General features: G+C 38.1%; 2 protein-coding genes across 5 annotated transcripts in view; both read right to left on the reverse strand.

Moving 5' to 3' along the window:
* Positions 1 to 636, reverse strand: part of XB5848002.L (uncharacterized XB5848002 L homeolog) — a 4,373-nt gene extending 3,737 nt beyond the window's left edge. Inside the window, exon 1 of the mRNA XM_018261218.2 lies at positions 1 to 636. This exon is cut by the window's left edge and continues 703 nt beyond it. The gene's annotated coding sequence lies outside the window, so the exon portion shown is untranslated.
* A 5,254-nt stretch (positions 637 to 5,890) lies between these two features.
* Positions 5,891 to 23,488, reverse strand: hps4.L (HPS4, biogenesis of lysosomal organelles complex 3 subunit 2 L homeolog). Of its 4 annotated transcripts, XM_018248678.2 has the most exons (16): positions 23,306 to 23,488; positions 21,824 to 21,859; positions 18,785 to 18,829; positions 18,357 to 18,421; positions 17,590 to 17,680; positions 15,456 to 15,599; positions 15,011 to 15,118; positions 14,319 to 14,435; positions 13,703 to 13,797; positions 13,047 to 13,119; positions 12,684 to 12,705; positions 11,162 to 11,258; positions 9,156 to 10,005; positions 8,335 to 8,467; positions 7,811 to 7,919; positions 6,058 to 7,141 (listed from the first exon to the last, which is right to left on the reverse strand). In XM_018248678.2, the coding sequence occupies exons 4-16, from the start codon at positions 18,395 to 18,397 to the stop codon at positions 6,970 to 6,972; spliced, it is 2,052 nt and encodes a 683-aa protein (XP_018104167.1). In that variant the 5' UTR covers positions 18,398 to 18,421; positions 18,785 to 18,829; positions 21,824 to 21,859; positions 23,306 to 23,488; the 3' UTR covers positions 6,058 to 6,969.
* Positions 23,489 to 23,495: the final 7 nt, after the last annotated feature.

The following is a 23,495-nucleotide window of genomic DNA, read 5'->3' on the forward strand; positions in this document are numbered from 1 at the left end:
TTTAGTCAATCGGTTCTGCACTATACGAGCACATAGGGGAATGTTTATTGCAATACTTCTATCATGTCTTGACATGTAGTAAAAAAACAGGCAAGATTCCAAACTCGGTCAGTTTAGCTGCACAGAGCAATCTTATCTCTTCTGCTTCCACCATGTCTTTGTGTTATTGATTTTGTAGCTTCCTGTGAACATATGAATGTACAAGGAGCACCGCTGGGGTGTTACAAGGGTTATGGCAGCCACAGTGCTGTAGCGTGGGTGTGTGGAGGGAAGGAATCATAAAAAAAGGAGATCAGACACAGCAGTTTTACTTATTGCAGCATTTATTCCAGCAGAAATTGGGTCCTGCTCATGAGAGTTTACAATCTAAAGGCTGCTGTTATGTCCCCTGCTATTTCTAGTGGCAGTTTAATCAGCTTAGATTGTAAGCTCTACAGGACAGGGACATCCTTCCTATGGTGTCTTTTATCACATGGCACTTCGAGGCCGATTTATCAAAGGTCGAATTTCGAATTCATGCGATATATTTTATACTCTAATAAATTTGAATAACATTTGAAATTCGATTGACTTTTACTGACTCGAATCTAGTTTTTTGTCCGATAAAAACTCGAATGTCAGGAAGGCCATTAACATCTTCGAATGGATCACTGGACCTCTGCCATTGACTTATACATGAATTTTAGGTGGCCAATAGTCAAATTTGAATTATTCCCAGGGTAAAGGTTTGATAAATCTCGAAATTTGAATCGAGTTGGGATTATTCCCAATTTCAATTTTTTGAGTTTTGACCAAAAAAAAACTATTTGAAAATTCGAATTTCCTATTCAACCTTTGATAAATCTGCCCCTTAATCTTGACATCAGGGGGCGTGGTTATGATGTGTGTCAATCATGGGGAATGGGGAATCCTGCGCAGTTTTCCTAATTTGGAAAACAGGTCCCATACCTGTACTGACTTATACAGTTGTACATTTTAACAGAATAGAATCAAAAGAGAGGATAAAAAGTGATAATCAAACGATATTGGTTAAGAGAAGAGTGAGTTTATGTAGGCAGGTTTGCTGTCGGCCACTTTAAACTTTAGATCATTACAAAAATGACACAACAGACAGGGGCTTAGGGAAAAGTCTGGGCAAGAGCATCGCCATATCTGTCAGAAATCACAACCGTTCTCTAAAGTGTGAAGCAGACGTATAGTGTGCATTAGAATGGGTTTCTGCAGGGAGCAGGTATGGGACCTAATGAGACAGGGAGCTCACTGTTAGTGATGGGCAAATCTGTACAGTTTCGCTTCGGCAAATAATTTGCAAATATACAGCGAAATTAGCGAAAAGGTAAAAAATTCGATTCCCCCAAAAAATCGGGAATTTACAGCGAAATTAGTGAAAAGGCAAAAAAATTTGTGAAACGCATTGACGTAAAATTTTCAATTCAGGAATTTACAGAGAATCGGCAAAAAAATTTGCAAAGTCAATGGGCCTCAAAATAATTTTGACACGAGCGACAATTTTTATAAGCGCAACTTTTTGGTCCAAATGCATTAAAGTCGTAAAATAGGCGTAAGAATAATTTTGGCGCACGACAATTTTTATTTTTTTTCACCAGCGAATTGTCGTCACAGTTTCGCTAATCAATTTGCTTGCGGTGAAACACGGAAGTTCATGTCTACCAAATTTATTCGCCCATCACTACTCGCTGTGTCCAAAATGGCTGCAGCAGCCACAGCTAAAGCTTATTGTTATGTTAACGTTTCACTTATGACAAGCAAAGAGATAGCAGTGGAAATTTTGGTCACAGAAAAGCCAAATTTGTTAAAAAAAAATGAGTGTATTAAAAACTAACACACAATCATTTTCCTTGGAACACTAACAGCATTGTTATGGGTACGGGATCCATTATCCTGAAATCTGTTCAAGTTATAGGACATATAGACATTGTAATCAAATAACTTAAAGTATATAAAAATGATTTCCCTTTCTCTGTAATAATATATAATAACAGTAGCTTGCACTTGATCCCAACTAAGAAATAATTAATCCTTATTGGAGATAAAATATTCTCATTGGGTTTATTTAATATTTAAATTACTTTTATGTAGACTTGGAGATCCAAATTATGGAAAGATCCCTTATCCGGAAATCCCCAGGTCCCGACCATTCTGGATAACAGGTCCCATACCTGCATTAACCAAACTGCCCAAATGCTCTTCTCACAACAGTTCTTCCCTTATGACAATTTTTCACTGAACCAAATCACAGAAAGACTCTTTGGATGGGTCGGACCAGTGTTATAATAATACAGTAGAACTCCGCTTTTGCTTTTTCCTGGGGACATAAATTTCGGGAAAGAGTAAAATGCGGTAAAAAATGCAGGGACATAAAAGAAGGGTCTTACTGTAATACCAAGATTACTATATTGTTTTTTCCCCAGAAAACATCCCAATGCAATTCCTAAACTCAAAAATTTGTATTTGGACTCAATCTTAGAGCGGCTAGAAATATTTTATACAAAAATGTTCATGAAGAAAGAAACCTGCAAGGGTCTGAATCGGGGGGCTGGGTCCCTTGGGACTGTTGCTTTGTGGGTCCCGCACCGCCCCAACGACAAAGATACATTAAGCACCTAAGGCCCCCCCTCTGCCTTTTTTTCTGCTCGTGGCTGCGAGGGGGGCCGGGAGGTAAATCGGGGGGCCGCACCAATAGCGAGGCTGGGTCCACAATGGCCGGGAGCCCTCTAGATTTTTTCCTGGTGTTTCGCCGGATCAGTCAGACCCTGGGTCAGAACGATTCAAGACAGCCAATCACTTTTCTGGCAGGTTGGGACCAGAACTTTACCCCCACCCCTCCAATGAAAATGTGGTGGGTCGGAATTGGTATTTAAAGGAGAAGCAAACCCTAAAGTTAAAAAATCCCTACCCTACATAGACCCCCCCCTCCCTCCTAGGGTTGCCAGCTTTCTGCCGGTGGAGACTGGGTTGGGGGTGGGGCTGTGACACGGAGGGGTGGGCCATGACATCAGGGGGTGTGGTTATGATGTGTGTCAATCATGGGGAATCCTGCGCAGTTTTCCTAATTTGGAAAACCAGGCAGGAAGTTTTGACCCAGGCAGCCCTTCAAATTACCTGGCTGTCTGGGTCAAAACCAGACAGGTGGCAACCCTACTCCCTTTCTCCCCCCAGCCTAGCTGCTACCCCGGGAAAATGCCACTAACTCTTTACTCACCTCTCCGTGCAGAATCTGTCCAGCGGAGTTGAGGGCAGCCATCTTCTTCTCTTCAGTAATCTTTGGAATGAGACCGGCGTTGCGGCGCATGCGCAGTTGGAGCAAATTTCTGTCTCGCGTCAACTGCACATGTGCTAAAACTCACGAAAATTGCCAAAGTGCCTGTCTCATTCTGAAGATTACCGAAGCGGCTGGAGATGGCACTTGTGAACTCCGCTAGACAGAATCTGCGCAGAGGGGTAAGTAAAGACTTAGGGGCATTTTCCCGGGTGGCAGCTAGGCTGGGGTGAGGAGGATCGATGTAGAGTAGGGTTTTTTTTTTTTAACTTTAGGGTTTAGTTCTCCTTTAAGGAACGACTGCCTGTGTCGGGTACGGGATGGAAGATGGTGGTTTTGTGATCAGGTGCAGGTCAAATTTTTGTCACACATCACTAATATACACAATATACAACTATCCATACTTGCAAACTTACCACTCCAATATTTAGAACTAGGCCACTTCCATAGCGCGATATTGTTGGTTCTTTATAAAACAAAAATGAATGAAATGAGACTTTAGGGGCAGTTGTGGTCATGCAGACATGGCCATAATCATTGTGTGAATTGATGCCACGAAAGGTACTTGCGCCAAGGCCACTATTTATTTGGAGTAAAACTGCAATGCACCCTGCTCATCTGCAACCACTGCACACTGTCTCAAAACGTGCAAAGAGAATGCACCTAAAGAATCACATGCAGATGCCAAAAATGTCACCAACCAAACTTAGAAAAAAATTCAGCACAATGGCACCAATTTCAACTGCCCGTGGCTGACAAAATGGTGGTGGAATTATTAGAATAAATGCTGCACACTCTACAGGTATGGGATCTGTTATCTAGAAACCTATTATCCAAAAAACTCAAATTACCGATTTTCGGGCCATGTGTGGAGTGTGCCGATATTTTTCGTGCCATGGTGATCGGTCGTTCAGTCGATTGGACAGGTTAGAAATTTTCTTTAGGCTGCCGATAATATCTCTGCATGTATTGCCTATCTGACAATACCAGTGGGAGACTGTCACTAGCTTTGGTCGGACATTACTTTCTTACAATTGCTGTTAGGGGCAGAACATTGCTGATCTGTTCTTTTCTACTTTATTTGATCGGAATGGTTAGTGGCAGATCGGGAGATGACACTGAACAATCGTTCATCCGATATAAAGGTAAATCTGCACGTCTATGGCTAGCTTTGGCCAGAAACCCTTTATCCGGAAAGCTCTGAATTACAGCAAGGCCATCTCCCATAGCCTCCATTTTATCCAAATAATTCAAATTTTTAAAAATGATGTCTTTTTTCTCTGTAATAATAAAACAGTAGCTTGTACTTGATCCCAGCTAAGATAATTAATCCTTATTGGAAGCAAAACCAGCCTATTGGGTTTATTTAATGTTAACATGATTTTAGCAGACATATAGCATGGAGATCCAAATGATAGAAATATCCCTTATCCAGAAAACCCCAGGGCATTCAGGATAATAGAGCCCAATCATGAGATAAAAAAAAAAAAGAGCAAAATTGTTCCATGGAATGGTTTAATAAATATAGATATGTATGTAGCCATTACATTATACAATCAGAGTTCTCTTGTAATCGTCTACAGTAAATCTGACTGAGTTTAGGTCATAAATATGGAATCAAATCAGCAATTTCAGAAACTGATACTTAACCGGCAGGAGCGGAATATCTGCATTATTTATTCCATCCATAATTATTCTTCCCAGCAAGAGACAAGCTCAAGTATGGTACAGAATTAGGAGCCTAAAGGATACATATTAAATGTGCAGGATAAAGGACATCATTATGTACTACAGGTATGGGAGACCGGTTATCTAGAATGCTCAGGACATGGGGTTTTCCAGATAATGGATCTTTCTGTAATTTGGATCTTCATACCTTAAGTCTACTAGAAAACCATGTAAACATTAAATAAACCCAATAGGCTGGTTTTGCTTCCAATAAGGATTAATTATATCTTAATTTGAATTAACGCACACAAGAAAAAGGAAATAGTTTATACAAATTTGGATTATTTGCATAAAATGGATGCTATGGGAGACAACCTTTCCGTAATACAGAACTTTCTGGATAACGGGTCCCATACCTGTATATTCAAAAGTGCAATTATGTGAGTAAACTAAAGCGCTACACTCTCACAGTGCAACTGTAAATACCACTCTCCTACAGTCACATTCATCCATTACAAAACAAAAATGCTAAAAATCAAGATACAAACCAATAAAAAATGATTGTGGCTATATTTACAAGACTAAGACAGACATACAGACTGTATTCTCCGGGCAATGAAGGCATCAACGCCCTTTCCGTGATATATCTGTGGCCCTTATTGGATCAACCCAGTGCAAACAAATGGGTTTGAGTTGTTTGCTAGAAATTTAAAATACATTTCTTGGATTTACATTCCCCCCCCCCCCGGATCATGAAAATACAGATTTTTTAGCTTTGCAGTTGGATTGCAAAAGTTCCTTTCCAGCTTGTAATGTGATTTATCAATGCCAATCTTCAGCTCACAATGAAATTCATCAGAAAAGTAAATTATTTGTCAGTGAAAAAGTGGAAAACTTCCTATGACCCGTTTCCAGATTGTGTTGTGGACCTTTAAATAATACTTTTTAACCTTTTCAACCAGATTTATTTGTTATAGAGAAAATGGTTGTTTTCACAGTAAGGTGATGAGTGTTTTTACCCTTTAATGCTCCTTTCAGCCAGCTACGGTATGACATTTGGGAGACACCCTTTAGGGTGTTAAGTGAAACTAGCTTGCATGACACCTTGCCTAATTAAATCATTGGCTTTATTGTTCGCATTCAAATACAGTCATTCAACAGCTTGGATTTGACAAATTCAATTAGGGTCATTAGATGAATGGACTGTCTATGGACATCTAAAATATAGATGAAATGATTGGCTTACCGATGTGATCACAAAAAAAAACAACCTGTACTGTGAATTATCTGTAAAGGAAGGTGTGCCGTTATGTCGTTTGCATATGCAAATTAAAAGATGAAAGATAATAAAGAACGTGAACTAAAATAAAACTATACATTAAACATCAATGCTGAGCTCAGACGGTTTGGCAGAGCCAGGGAACAAGTGAGTGATTTAAAATGCAGGAGGAGGCCTCTTCTCTGCATGCAGTGCATTATTGTTGGGGAATAGAACGGTATCCTCCTGGCCAGCAGAGGTTCATATATTATTTCACAATCCATAGAACAATAAAAAATAAAGTGGGTCTCCTGCCTAGTGGAACGAAGCATAAACAGCAGAGTTGTGTCTGTAGAGTTACTGGCAGTGGCTTTCCTTTCTTAAGGTGGCCATACACAGACTGATCCGTTAGTTTGGGCGGTGTCAGGGATCTCTCCCGATATGCCTACCTTGAGTTGGGCAATATCGGGCTGATCCGATTATGGGCCCTAGGGCCCAACTTTCGGATCATAATGATGTGTAAACGGGTGGTCAGATTGTGGGACCACATCAACGAACAGATGTGGTCCGCGATCCAACGTGATTTTTAGTCCCTTCCGATCGACATCTGCCCGACTTTTGGCCACATATCGATCGGAGGGCCCCATACACGTCCAATAAGCTGCCGACTCGGTCTGCCAGCAGCTTTTATCGGCCTCTGTATGGCCAACTTAACTCAGTATTTATTTTCTTAAGTCTACAAAGTCAAATCAGCAGAATGATATTACAGCAGGTTAAGACCATGTTTCAGTAGTTTTTGCTTTGCCTTGCTGGATAAGAAGAATGCATTGTCCTGTGGGTCAGGGACTCCAGAGTTCCTTATAGGTGGTGCCAGCTGCTGGAAGTAGGTCTCATGGACAGCACTTTGGCAGCCATAGACGGCAGAGGCTGCATTTCTGCAGTGGGTGAGAAACAACAAACAGATATAAGTGTTATACATCATACAGACTCACATATACAGAAGGATAGCATTTGTAGGTTTATTAGCTAGTCAGATGCATAAAGCAGATTTCAAGTCACATACAAGCAAATATAGGAATAGCAATAACTATCCGGTGGTATCTTTTTGTTGGCTAGCGATTTAGTATATATACACTGGTGCACTTTTCTGTATTTCAGCTTTTGTACACCATTTCTGTTTGCTAGGAAAGAAGCAAATGTTTAGTGCTCAGCTACAATGTGTGGAGTTTCATTGAGTGGATATGCGGATCAGAAATGCAGAACATGACAGCGGATCAGCGGTCTTCCTCCTGTACTATGTTCGCTATAAGGGTTAGTGCAGGCAACTCTTTCACTTTTTTTATATAGATGAAATTGTGAGTCTCATGTCCCCTTTTGTGACAGATTAATCAAATGTGCTACTGTAACAGGTTCAAACAGGGAAGATACGTTTAGTAAGTGTCTGTTCATGTTTATAGAAGATGCAGTAGCAAGCTTGACAACCAAAACAATGGCTGCAAACAGCTGCAGCATTCAGTGTTTCAACACGTATAAGTTGCTGTTAGAAATAATGAAGCAGGCACTATACTGCAAGCCAGTTCAAAACTACAGCTGTGCCCTCTCACCTTACTGTCATTTCCTGGAAAGACTGATGTTGACTAAAGTCGGAATGTATCAGAGTGGCAGCTCGGAGGAAGTGGCGGTCATGCGTGCTTGAAACAGACGGGAGGTTGGCTTTAGGAAAAACAAAATTAAATACCACATGTAAAAAAGAACATACTGTATAATTATACTTGTTTGCAAAGGATTCCTTATTTTGCTCTATGTCTGTTAATTGAGCATGGTGCACTGAGCATTTAATCAAAACCAATTATACCCCCCAATGCCAGCATGGCGGATACCCCAGAACCAGGATTATTACCCAAATATATGCTCTGGTGTTTTTCTTTTTTATGATAATTACGGGAGTCCTTACGACACTGCCCTTTTGCCATCAATGTGACAAAGTTACAGATGAGTAAAAACATTATTGTGTCAGTCATTCAGCCACAGTTCCAACAATACATAGAACAGCAGCATATATACCCCAACTTCCAATTCTATTTGACCTTTATTGTTAAAAGATTTATACATGAGAAAAGTACTGTACCAGTGAGAATATGCTGAATAGGATCATAATGGGTAAAGCTGTAGCTGCTCTTTGTAAGATTATTGTTGTTGACTGGCAAAGTCTCTTTAAGATGAACTTCTAGGCCATTGAGAGAAGCCAAGGTGCTGTCATACTGAAAGAAAAGCAACCAGTACAAGATGGTAATGTCAAAAAGTTTAAATTTTCTATGCTTTTAAAGGTAAAACTACAAGGACGATTTTGGAGCGGTCCGACGCGTACTAATCCAGTCTGTGTCCCCTAACATGCTAATAATATACTGGCAGCAATACTGTAAGGGTAGGACTACAAGGACGATTTGGAGCGATCGAACGCATGTGCAAAACCGCACAGTCATGTCACGACAGATCAACACTGCAACTTCATCCGACAATGCATTCACTTACCTTATTTCCGTCGCATCTGATTTGACGCCTGCGTTTTTTGCGCAGAGTGTCGGATCGCTCCAAAATCTTCTGTGTAGTCCTACCCTTACAGTATTGCTGTCAATATATTAGCTTGTTATAGGACACAGACTGGATAGGTGCAATGGAGAAAAGCAAAAGTCATATGGGGGGGAATTTATATATACAAGCTTTATTAACCACAGGACAATGACAAAATACTTGTTACCCGGGAAGTATTGTTATAACACCACCAATGAAAAATAAATGGGATCAGAAAAACATTTGAACTTTGGGAAAAATGTAATATTTCCTTGACTTGACAAGGGATAAAAACCAACTGTTTGTTATAATGATTATGCAGTTTATTAACAAACAATTATAGCATGGGAATGATTCATTATCATGTATTATACTTACCACATCCTGAATTGAGGCCTTGTCATGTTGGAAAGGACATTCTGCCAAGAGAGCCAACACTAAGCCTTTAACATTATGGACATATAACATCATCTGTACCAGTTGTGTGCTGTCAGATGACTGGGTTGAGCTGACAAGTAATGACCAGTCTGTCACCCCAAAAACCTTTGGTGAAAAACCGATATCTGTTGTTTGACTTGATGGTGAACTTTTGTCTAAGGTGCTGTCGTTGGTATTAAATTCTGTGTTGTCTTTTCGGTCACTGACACTTTCAGGCTTCCCTAACAGTATGGACTGTTCACAACTATCTGTTTGGTCTTCAGTACTGGTATTATCTTTCAGAGACACTGGAACATAGTCCTCAAATGTTTCCAGTCCATCCTCTTTAGTCTCAAATTCCATCACAGAATCACACGTTGCAAAGCTACCGGTAGATAAACGCTCTCGGTTAATGTCGTTATTATCCTCTGTCTCTTCTGATATAGCCTTCTGCTTCGGAACAATTAGGACCAAATTATACAGGGAAGAGTTGATATCACTGTGTGCTTTTACTGGGTTACCACCAGATGATTTTGGTTCCTTGGATTGCCTGGTCCTTTCCTGGTTTAATGGTGATGAACATTGCATTGGGCTGTCTGTCATTAAGCTTAGGAAGGGCAATTCTACACTCTTGTCAACGAGTAAACCTGCATCTGCTCCATGTATTGGAGTCTCTTCTTTTGGAAGGTGCACTGGAAAAGATTCCCCGCCTCCAGTTATTCCTTCCTGAGTACCATCCTCTGAGACTGGGAACTGGTTTCCTGCAGCTTTTTTGCCAAGCGTTGACAATGTTCTTGAAGGTGTGGGCATTCTGAAACGTATAGTTACATACAGTTATAATATCTATGGGTTGAAAAAAAAGACAACTGTCATTTTTTTAGTGGCTGGCGTATGCCCCAAGCATCACCAACCCTCATTTACCTAGCAATTTGCTATAGCTAATATATAAACATATATTTTAAATAAATCAGAACCGATTAAAATACTTTAAGAGGTCAAGTTCAATGTTTTCCTACAGGGTATACGGTAGGACTAACCTAGAACAAGTATTGCATTAATTTGAATGAACACAATGCTTGTCTATAGGGGACTTACCCAACAGGTTGAAATAATGTTCAGTTTCCCATGTACCTTAGCTTATGGGTTACCTTAATAATTACCGTTATCAATTTGACATGTGGAGGCAAATAATCATGACTTCCCAGACATGAACAACTGGAACCAGCAAAGCCAAGACTTTTCTGAGACATCTCTCTAGAATGTCAATGTTCTTTCAGAAAAGGCTATATATGCTTTAAAACTGGTTGAATTTAAGAGGTATTCTCAAAACATGACATAGAAAATCAAATTAAATACCACCTTAGCTCTGTGGAGTCCAGTGTTTAAACATGGGCCAGATTCAGAACCTTACCTCCAATGTAATAAAAGGCACACATTTGACCAGCTGCAAAAACCCGCATTGACCAATAACATGCTTGCTTTTAAACAGGTGAACTTTTAAACAGGTGAACTTTTAAACAGGTGAACTAGTAAATGCCACCGTTTGATTGGCTGCTATATGTGTCAGCACTTTTTTTGCATGGTTTAGAATTAAAAAGTAGATTCTTTTAATTACTATGTTCTACAAATATCATATATTGCACTGATGTAGCAGTATATTGCACTGTATTATCGGGGGTTCCTAAAGTTAATCTGAAGAGAAACAAGCAATTTGTATCATTTCCAAACACAGTGGCACCTCTTTCCCAATTAGAAACATATTTGTAAACAAGTGACAAAAACAGCTATTTACATTAGCTTTGAATGCAAAAATGTACATACAGTAGAAGGATCAACTGAAATTAATTGGAACTGCCTGATCTGAGTTTAATCTTTGATGCCGTGTATCCAACATATTTCAGTCTTTACACAGAATAAAGGAAACAGCTTACACATATATACAGTATATACAGTTATATATTCTTTACCTTGTCATCCACTCGGCAGGGTAGTGGCGAAGTGAAGTTATTTCATTTTCAATTACAAATACAGGGATCATACAGACATCCTGGGGTAACTCTGCATCTGAGCAACACAATGAGAAATGAGAAGCAAGTTATATAAGAAAATATGGTCTCTCCATTTATAGAACATTTGTCAGACCCATTTAAAAATATATCTTCAAGGGGCCATCTGGAAACTGGATAACAGATTTGCATAAAACCACATATGTGTGTAATAAACAGAAAATGGGTGCCAAGCACATGGACAATTTTAATAGCCATATAAATCTATAATCAACATACAAACATACCTACTGGGATTTGGAAGCCATATGACTGCAAGGGAAGCCTGTCATCCTTATCAGAAATGACTTAAAATGGGAAATGTTCCTTTAAACTGTTGCTTATATCACTGTCTACAAAAGTAGCCTGACAGATTTACAGTAAATAAATACCAAAAACATCTGTTTGGGTATACAGACTATCTATAGAATAATATGTTTAGAAGTAGCCTTCTGCTATAACTAATATCAAAAACTGGCAAATTAAGCAGATGACACATTATATGCGGCGGGTGTGAATATAGCAGAAAACTCTCAAATGACAGAATTATTCATGCAGTTGGTCACACACCTGTTGCACACACATTCCTTGTGTTCATTGTTTTGAAAACTTAAAGGGATACTGTCATGGGAAAAAAAAAATTTTCAAAATGAATCAGTTAATAGATCTGCTCCAGCAGAATTCTGTACTGAAATCCATTTCTCAAAAGAGCAAACAGATTTTTTTATATTCATTTTTAAAATCTGACATGGGGCTAGTCATTTTGTCAATTTCACAGCTGCCCCATGTCATGTGACTTGTGCCTGCACTTTAGGAGAGAAATGCTTTCTGGCAGGCTGCTGTTTTTCCTTCTTAATGTATCTGAATGTGTATCAGTGGGACATGGGTTTTTACTATTGAGTGTTGTTCTTAGATCTACCAGGCAGCTGTTATCTTGTGTTAGGGAGCTGTTACCTGGTTACCTTCCCATTGTTCTTTTGTTTGGCTGCTGAGGGGGAAAAGGGAGGGGTGATATCACTCCAACTTGCAGTACAGCAGTAAAGAGTGATTGAAGTTTATCAGAGCACAAGTCACATGACTTGGGGCAGCTGGGAAATTGGCAATATGTCTAGCCCCATGTCAGATTTCAAAACTGAATATAAAAGAAATCTGTTTGCTCTTTTGAGAAATGGATTTCAGTGCAGAATTCTACTGGAGCAGAACTATTAACTGATTCATTTTGAAAAAAATTTTTTTCCCATGACAGTATCCCTTTAACGTATAGCAACAGAAAGAGGAAGGGGAATTCCTAAAGGGGATTAAGTGGCGACACAATACAAGTGTTTGTGAAAACTCCAGACAGTAGGATAAGTGCTACGTTGCAACATCAAAATTAGAAATGGAATAAAATATATTAGAACAAACTTTTCTTTTATATTAGTCTTAATTTCAATTAGGTTCTTACCCTGATTGTTCACAGATGATGGCTGAAAAGGAGAATACAGAATTCAAGGATTAGACAGTACTAGTAAGGTGACAATAGCTTCAATAATTAACTTCTAGTATGATGATGACAATGACATACAACTCTTGGCATCTGTGTATTTTATTTGCTATGTTAAAGGAAAAAAAATGAAGGACAAACTCATCATCTAGCCTCACAATCATCTGATTTCCTGGGTGCTTTCTGCAAACAACCAACCAACTTTTGCAGCTGTGCTTATGACATGTTAAACATCTACCACAGTTTAAATGATATTTAAGAATAGTGACAGGTCCTCTCAATAAAATGGTTTTTAACTTTATATTAGCACTTTGAGATACTTACACTTTGAACAAGACCAACCCTCTGAATCAATATCTTGGAAGTGATTGAAGGGGGCAGCTGGGTACTCACTATACTGGAGACAAAAACAAACAGAAAATAATACATCAAAATGAACAGTCATTATGTTAAAATGGTAGTTAAAGCCTCTAATATATCTGATACAGTGCATCTCATTTAGGGATGCACCGAATCCAGGATTTGGTTACGGATTCTGCCTTTTTTCAGCAGGATTTGGACAAATCTGGATACTAAAAATGATGTGACCTCTGGTCACACATACAAGGAAGGCAACACCATCCTTGCAGATTCAGTTCAGAATTCGGCCAAATCTTTTATGAAGGATTCGGCTGAATCCCAAAATAGTGTATTGGGTTTGTGCTTTATTTCCGTGCCTTTTTGCTCTGCAACAAAACAGCTAGATCCTTCTAACATAATGACTGACCATTACATTTGGATAGGAAAACTATAGGCACAAAGTTCACCTTTACCAAGGATGTAATAGTCCCATAAGCAGAAAAAAAGATTTAGCAAACATATATATTGCTCAGGTATAAATAGGCAACACTAAAAATGCACACAAAAATAATTATTGCAAAGTAAATGAGGGGGTATATAGACAGACGGGCAAAAGGAGAAAACCAATAAATAACTCCTACTGATTTTTGTAGAGAATGCAGCCAGCTAGGATGTAAGGAAATCTCTGACAGGTCTGCAAAATGAGGGCAGCTTTCAGCAATAGGAGAGGGTCTACCTGATGAGATAAAATTGATCAGTAAATGCATTTAAAGGAATTAGCATAATGAAGTTAAAGTTTGAAAGGACATGCAACTACAGCAAGAAATCTGCACCTTGTGGATTTCCAACCATTGCTACTACAACTGCTTAGAAACAGCCAGTCTATGTTCTACACCAGGGCTGTCCAGCTGGAGATATCATTTTATATTAGTATTATATTACTATATAGAATACTATATTGCGTGTGTGTGTGTGTATAATTAAAACAAGAAAGTTATCTATCTATCTACAGTCCAATGAGTATCCGCACTCCAATGCAAAATTAGTATATATGTATATGATTGGGGTGTGTAGTTATGCTTGATACATGTCCATGAAATTCAGAACCGGCACACCAATGAAAATCTTCACCTGTTTATTTAACACATCATATTAGAGTCCAACGTTTTGATCCTCATTAGGACAATTTTCAAGGATGTATACATGATATATATCAGTCATTTTTTTGAAGGGGTTATTTTGTACAAGTAAACATACTTTAGTTTTATCAAGATGACTCAGGGAATTGAAGATCCTGTGTAGGTCGGTGCTGGTGTTCTGAATGAATTCAATGTAAAGATTCCATTCGTTGCTTAGCTCAGCCTGTGAACGGACCTGGAGTAAACATTATTAAACAGAAGCTTTTACTTCTGTGCAATCACACAGTTATATATATACTAATTGGTCTTTAAATATACTTTTTTCACATTAAACTAGAATAAAAAAAAAATTGAACTACCGGTAAGTACTGCAATGCCCAAAGTTACTGGGATACTAAAACAGCTGTGTATAAGTAGACGATTAGTAGACGAAAAGTCCTCTACTTTTGCCAAAGCTACACACAAATGATGGAACTTGTACAAGATATTTATATAAGAACTGAAATGCTGCGAATCTGCTGCTGTATCCCTTTGACGATTACACCAACAGGAGTTACACAAGCATTTCTAGCATGCCTTTGCAAAGATTTAGCCTGTTCGATACACTGTAAGTCTAGCAATTCATACTATTCACACATGCAGCTATTGTTACTATGAACCTAAAGGGAAACCACTCACCCTAAAAGGAATTACTGAGCAAACATTAGTGTGACACAGTTTGCAGACAGCTTTCAATAGGAAAAGACCACTTTGGGTGCATAGTAAAACAAGGATATATTACTATGGCATCAAATGATATTATTACAGTACCTCATAGGCATCCCGCAAAGGTCCATTATAGAACAGGAACAGTCCAATTAGTTCTTGTAAGAAGTGCTTGCAACTGACATCTGCAACATCTACTGAACACCCAAGAGCCTTTTTATAAAAGGAATTAGACAGAGCCCAAATTATTACACAAACAAAAAAGTTGTTTAACGTTGCTATCTGATTGTTAACAGTTAAGTGTTAAGAGTAATTTCTTAAATTACAGCTCATAAACCTTTCAACACTTTTTTCAGTTCAGTTGGTTTTAGATAGTTTACCAGAAATACAGGCTTTTAAAGAAAGAATATCATTTGAATTCTCAATGTGTGGCATACTGTGTTTGGGGACATATACTAGAGAACAGTAGCTCATTTGGAAAAGCTTTAGAAAAAAATGTTTTTTGTCCGACACATATACTAGATAAAAATAACAATGAGAGATCACTCACCCACAAATAGTCCCCATCAACGACAATGGCAAATTTCAGTTTGCGTAGTCGTATAAGGTTGGGAGAAGAGTTGGTGATCTCAGTCATACAACGGACAACACCTGCAATTTGACCACACAGCAATTCCTGCTGGTCAAGGATTGTCTATAAGAGAAGGGATAGATATATTCAACAAGTCCAAGACAAAAATAAAACCCTTTAATGGCTTACTAGCATAAGTCATTGTATAATAGCAAAGCAATTCTATAGACACATTCACGTGTGACTCTGATATCAGGGAGTAAGACAAATATGAGAGATGGCTTTATGTAAGAGGAAGAAATTAGGGATGCACCAATCCAGGATTCAGTTCAGTATTCTGCCCTTTTCAGCAGGATTTGGATTGAATTCTTGTGCCTGGCCAAACTGAATCCTTAAAATCAAAATTGTACTCTCTTTTTCTCTCCCCCTCATTGATTTGTATATGTAAATTAGGGTTTGGATTCACTTCTGTATTCGGCCAAATCTTTCACTAATGATTTGGGGGTTTAGTGCATCTCTAGTAGAAATGAAAAATCATCATTACATGAGGAAAAAAAGAAAAGGAAACTAAAGAGCTAATGTTTGGAGTGGGATAGGAAAGGACAGGTGAAAAAAATATTTGAACAGTGTATTACTATGTATGTAAGTTCATCAGCCTCAAGAAAGACAAATTATTGGGAACAGCAATTAAAAAGATTTAAAATTCACATATACTTAGTGCCTTACACTAAAACCTAAGTTAGAATAGAAGGCAATATTGACAGATTATATTAAAGGTCAGCAAAATCTAAGACACTGGGGGTGACAATCGCAAAACATCTTGCCATAGCTGGTGTACCCCTTCACCAAATAATGCCCATGGCACTTTGATAACAAACACCACACTCTTTCCATACAATCCCTTGCCCAATTAAAGCTGCTCAGTACAGTAAAACTCACCCACCCTAACCAGGATGATGCAAAGTATAATTGGAAAGAAGATAAAACATTGTGGTCCCAAGCAGGTGTGCTTTTATAGAATGGTCTCATTGCCCAAGGTAAGAGGGGTTTCTTAAGGACTAAAGAAAAAGATTTTATTAAGTCTTTAAAGGGATACTGTCATAGGAAAAAATTGTTAATAGTGCTGCTCCAGCAGAATTCTGCACTGAAATCCATTTATCAAAAGAGCAAACAGATTTTTTTATATTCAATTTTGAAATCTGACATGGGGCTAGACATATTGTCAATTTCCCAGCTGCCCCATGTGACTTGTTGTCTGATAAACTTCAATCACTCTTTACTGCTGTACTGCAAGTTAAAGTGATATTACCCAACCCCACTTTTCCCTCCAGCAGCCAAACAAAAGAACAATGGGAAGGTAACCAGATAGCAGCTCCCTAACACAAGATAAAAGCTGCCTGGTAGATCTAAGAACAACACTCAATAGTAAAAACCCATGTCCCACATTCAGTTACATTGAGAAGGAAAAACAGCAGCCTGCCAGAAAGCATTTTTCTCCTAAAGTGCAGGCACAAGTGAGCATTCCTGTAAAGGTGAGCATGACTAGGGGCAGCTGGGAAATTGACAAAATGTCTAGGGGCAGCTGGGAAATTGACAAAATGTCTAGCCCCATGTCAGATTTCAAAATTGAATATAAAAAAAATCTGTTTGCTCTTTTGAGAAAAAGTCTGCTGGAGTAGTACTATTAACTGACGCGTTTTGAAAAAAACATGTTTTCTGATGACAGGATCCCTTTAAGAAAAGAAAAACTGGAAAATCTGTTCTTAGTTTGAAAAAGGCCCATGCAATGCAAACATACTGAGCAAAACAAAGAAAGGTTTAGAGGTTGTCTGTTCACCTTTACAGGAATGCTCACTGAGGGTGCATTGTACATACCCCTCTGTGAAGTGTATTTCTTTTGAAGTGTCAGTCATTTCCTTGCACTTGAGCATTAAGCGTTTTTTAGTGAATCAGCTATAAAATGTCATATTTGCAGTTGGTGGGGGGGGGGGGGGTGGCTGATGCAGTGCCTGGCATACTAAAAATATAATGCTGATTGCTACTAGGATGGTGTCATAAAACAAAGACAAAATGCTTTATCTACAATATTAAATAGCAAAAATATAATAATTACCTGTGTGGGGTAGAAGTAATTTATACCAACACTGGTGGGATCACCTTCACCTCTCACCTTTGATCCATCGTAAAGAAAGAAATAATTCAACCTAATTCAACCAAAAACAGGATTAATTACTAGGGGTGCAATTCCTGAATTCACCTGTACACTAGAATAATAAAAAGAAAATAGTAAGGAACATGGAATTCAAAAATGCATAGGTGAAACAGTTAAACAGTACCTCTGAATAAAAACAGGGTAATCCTGCAGCTTTTAACTTCGCTATCACTTTGCTGTACAAGAGCCATCAAATAATTTGAAGTCTTGAAAATAGTGTTTAAAATGTACTAAAGTAGAGTGCTTTTGGGGTATAATAAATGTAATACTTTATGTTCTGAAAACATTGAATTTTTTGTATTTGCATAGGGATTCGTAATCAAATAGTTACCTGCTCTCACAAAGCAGTAATTGTGTCGAATCTGATGGCTGTTTTTATCTCTGGACAGAGATCCTATTTAAAACCTACCAATTGCAGGATTCTGAGCCATCGCAGAAATGCTTTGATAAGAAAAGCTCAGCAAGCAAAACAGATAAATCAATTATCTTAAAATGAAAATGAGATTATACCTGCAGAAGAGCTACCTCAATTAAAACCCTAAATTAATGTGATTGCTTACCTCTTATTTAAAAAATGTCTCTGGAACCTAAACTTTATTTGTTCGTAAACACCTAACTAGGGAATGTTGCTTTAACAGTAATCAATAGCGTAACAGTATATAACTCACCATGATGCTGGCCTGTGTTCAGTAGGAATAGAGGATGCCATGGCTTTTACCAGCCAAAGTTCATTCTGAGAAAACACAAACACATTAACTGCAAGTGGTGGCGTAGTGTAGAAATACAGTTACACATTTATCTCCAGTGTTTATACTGTGTAATCAATTATCTCTACTGCAGCTACTAGAAGAAAAAATACTGTCCCTGTACTCTGGCCGATATTAACAGTGTATCCAAGTGGGTTGTAAAAAAGGCTCACATAATAATATAAAATGTATGCCAGCCCCAAGATATTCATTTAACTATGAATATACATGATAACATGTAAACACACACTTCTACATTAAATCATATTTCAGAACATCTAGGTAGTATTTTTGAGTACTTTTTTGAATAGCAAGTATACACAGAAAGAGTGGAGGAAAATTTACATTACCAGAATTCCTGAGCCATGGTATAGATTCTACTGGCTATTGTGCATCTGCAATAGAAAAAAAAAAAAAGGTTGTTACCAACTGGGAAAGTAATCACAAAGGAACATCTGCAATGCTGACGTGTAGGCTTCTGCTTTAAACTGGGGCTTATTTGGCCTTTACAATGACTGGTTGCCCAGCAGTCCCCTCCTAAAGCAGTTAAAAGAGTTTCTTTATCAACAGAGTGAGAAGAAAAAGAAGTCAGGCTCTCCCAAAGTTAATCACAAGACACTTCTCGTGATCCCTCCGAAACCCCCACCCCTGCTAATAATGGCACTGCAGGAATATGCCCACAAGGTGGAGTTAATTTCTCTGTATACAGCAAGTCTATTGTGCCAAAGGCTGCTATAATTGAACGATTAAAGACAACAAATCCAAAAACATAACACAATAACAACTATTATCAATGTGTTGCTCAGAAGCAACAGTGATGCTTTTTGGAAATAGTATTGCAATTATTTTAAAAGCCATACAAGTTTTGATTGATTATCTGAGGCAAACAGTTTTAATACCTGCCTGTAAACACAAATCTAAATAAACAGGGAAGTGCAACTAAAATGGTAAAGAGTGTGTATGGGCTTCCTATCTGCCACCATTTTTAAATAATGTTTTTAGGATTCTCTGTAGTTTTTTGCCACTGTGATGCATCTGGAAACCCTATGAATCTCCCATAAGGCATCTCCTTATAGACCTTTGAAGTGGTTGTTCACCATCCAAACACTTTCTTTCGGTTGAGCTGTTTTCAGATTGGTTACCAGAAATAAAGACTTTTTTTTAATTACTTTTCATTGTTTTTATTTCTTTCTGGTTTTCCAAAATCTACGTTTACATTTTAATATCCCTGTCTCTAGTGTTTCAGTCTGGCAGCTCAGTAATTCTGTGCAGATTTTTAAACTCTTACAATTTGTTACATTTAGTTGATACATTTGTCAGCCGCATCTGGAGTATTAGCAACTATTATATCAATTCTAACAGCTGCCTTTAATGAAATTCAGGGATTCTGCTCAGCAGGGACAAAGATAAGAAATTAACTAAATGTATAACAGTTTACATTGTTGGCGACCCCCCCCCCCAGAAATGCTTTAGAAAAATTAGAAAAACGGTCACACATAGAAAATAGAAAGTAATTGGAAAAAGTCTTTATGTCTGGTGATCTATCTGAAACCAACTGAACTAGTGTTGGAAGAGTTGCTCACCTTTTAATTAACTTTTAGTATGATGCAGAGAGTGATATTCTGAAACCATTTTTCAATTGGTTTTCATTTTTTATTATTTGTGGTTTTTTGAGTTATTTAGCTTTTTATTCAGCAGCTCTCCGCCTTGCAATTTCAGGTTGCTAGGGTCCAAATTTCCCTAGCAGGCATATACTGATTTGAATAAGCGACTGGAATATGACTAGGAGAGGGCCTGCATTGAGTGATGATTAATAAAAAGTAACAATAACTATAAAGTCATTGCCTTACAGAGCATTTGTTTTTTATATGGGGTCAGTAACCCCCATTTGAAAGCTGGAAAGAGTCAGAAGAAGACAGCAAATAATTCGAAAAAGAATAAAAAAAAAGAGAAAATGTCTAATTGAAAAGTTGCTTAGAATTGGCCATCCTATAACATATTAAAAGTTAACTTAAATATAGCCCCTATAAGATAGCTCTGTGCCACCAACAGTATCTGATATAAAGTGTTGCTACTTGCTGCTGTGGCTGCACTATTCATTCTGTTCAGCCAGACACTGCAGTCGCCGAGGCATAGAAACGCTATAATGCCATCAGCTACTGCATTTAGTCTGTCAAACGTATTTGTTGTCTGTTTCAGGCTATGAAGTTAAATTACATCAAAGGGTGTGAACAAAAGACAATGGGTACTCTCTTTCATCCATTCATACAGGCCTGGTTGCAAAGATGTGCCTGCAGCAGCAATAGAATCCTTTCCACTTGTCATTTAATCGGAGCATTTGAATGGGTGGGCCTGGCTGAACAGCTGGAATGTAAAAGCACAAAGAGTAATATGCATATTGCCTACATTCTACTGAGTCGCAAGGAATGGACACGTCCCTGTGAATGTGTGTAGTGTGAAGTGTAGATACTTATTCAGCGAGAAAGAAGTGACAAAAAGCAGTGATTAAAAGTTAATGGCAATCAGAGCTTGCATACTGCTCTAATCCTCTCGCTAACAGCATTAGTGGCTGCAATGGTGGGACAAGACATAAGAGACCCGCAGTACAGGTATGATATCCATTATCCAGAAATACCATTATCCAGAAAGCTACGAATTATGGAAAGGCCATCTCCCATAGACTCAATTTTATCCAAATAATCCAGTTTTTTTAAAAAAAAAAAAGATTTCCTTTTTCTCTGTAATAATAAAACTGAATCCAAACTAAGATATAATAAATCAACATTGCAAGCAAAATCAGCCTATTGGGTTTATTTGATGTTTACACGATTTTCTAGTAGACTTGAAGTATGAAAGATCTGTTATCCAGAAAACCCTGTGTCCTGAGCATTCTGGATAACAGGTCCCATACCTGTATATACTGTATTTTGCCTCACTAAATTCAATTATTACTAAAGCTGAACCAGAAATAATAGACCAATGTTCATAATTTCTTTGTGATCCATTGTAGGTTAAATTCCCACAAATGTTTGATTTATATCTAAATGTGTGGTTCTGTAGAGTGCTTTTACAGATTGGTTGTTGGTCTAAACAGTATAATCCTCAGTTACAACTGCAAATGTGGCATTTTAAAATGGGCAAGTTAAAATAGGTGCAACGTAAATATTGACATATGTGTCCAAATATACTCCTTGCCCTTCCACATACTTGGGCTGAGCACCAGCCCATCTTGCTCTTATAAATAGTGCATGTGTGTCTATTTTTGTTTGGAAACCTGGATTTATCACCAACCCATGAACATAGCATTAAGTCCAGAATGGCATCCAGAGCTGCAACATATTTATACCATACAATAGCTTTGTATTGTATCATTGTATAATTTCACTTACTGAATAAAATGATGCAGAGTGCAACTCAGCTCACATCTATAAAGGAAAACAGCATGACAAATTGCATCTGAAAATTACACTTTGCACTGTGTTTGTAAATTAAGCTGTCTATATACACATATAATTAAACCTATATCTGTAGAAATAAGTCAAATCAACTGAACTTGCTGTGTTTTTCTTGAAGACGTTTCACCAGTCTTTGAGCTGGCTTTCTCAATTCACACTTGATGATATGAAATATGTATAATAGCTATAAACCCATACATTCTATATCACATGTTACTTGCTTTGACTTCTGTTCTACAATAACTACTTTACTATATCCTTTAGACCTGAAGCAAAGTGCCAATATATAGGCTAGTGTAGCAGAAACATCTGCTTGCATGTATAAATCTGAATAGAATACTCACAAGGGCACTCAGACATCACATCTACTGACTTCTGTTGAAGTGTGACTACTAAACCTTGTTCAACAATTGATATGGTTCATGCTATGTTACAGGTACTGTTTCTTCATTAAATGGATTTCCCAAAATACTACATTTGATCAGGTCTGGACTGGGAGTCAAAATAGGCCCTGACATTCCAAGTACACAGAGGCCCTAACAGTCTTCCTTCAGCCCACTAAATAGTGAGTGTCTATGGGACCTTACAGCATTTGCCAGAACCCACAGATTGTCAGTCCATGCTTTCTTATAATACACCATATAATCCATCAGGTCCCAGTTGGCCAGTTCTGTTGTACAGGTATCGAATCCGTTATCTGGAAACCCATTATCCATAAACTTCTGAATTACAGAAAGGCCATCTCCCATATACTCCATTTTATCCAAATATTCCAAATTTTTTAAAATCATTTGATTTTTCTCTGTAGTAATAAAACAGTACCATGTACTTGATCGCAACTAAGATATAATTAATCCTTATTGGACCCCCAACCTATTGGGTTTATTTAATGTTTACATGATTTTCTAGTGACTTAATGTGTGAAGAGCCAAATTAAGGAAAGATCCATCATCCAGAAAACGCCAAGTTCCGAGCATTCTGGATAACAGGTCCTATACCTGTACTGCATTATGGTGTGCCATTACTGAGAGGGTAATTAAGCATTCCAAAACTTGCAATTGTGTCTATACAGTAACTTCTATAGGCTGTAGTTAGGGCAGAAATAAAATATATATGGACACACCCATATACACACTCACACTGGTGGGGCACAAGAGCAATGTGTGACCATTAAAGGCTGCATCTAATTTTTATTTAATCCAATACATTGATTTAATTTGTAACACAAAACTGGTTCCACCTTACTAGTTGTGAAGAGCAGTTACACATATACATGCTGCAGCATATACCAATAGGTCAGCACAGACTGTCAGAAAGGCAAATGACAGTTTGGCATCAGTACAAGGCAAAACACTGGGTGCTAATAAGAGTTGAACTTTAGTACATACTGCTGCCGATAAAGGCTCGTTCCCATACCTGTACTCACAGCTGGCATAGGGAGCTACTTGCTTCCTCTTCTACAATTCCAAAACAAATGGCGCTTTTATTTGACGTCACTCAGCCAAAAGCAGCAACAAGATACCGAACGCCTTCAGCACAAACCCCACAAGTCAGAAGAAGTAAGTGATATTTAGGGAACTTTCCTAATAGTTCACTACAACTATTA

The sequence above is a fragment of the Xenopus laevis genome, chromosome 1L (assembly GCF_017654675.1).
Source record: "Xenopus laevis strain J_2021 chromosome 1L, Xenopus_laevis_v10.1, whole genome shotgun sequence".
NCBI lineage: Eukaryota > Metazoa > Chordata > Amphibia > Anura > Pipidae > Xenopus > Xenopus laevis.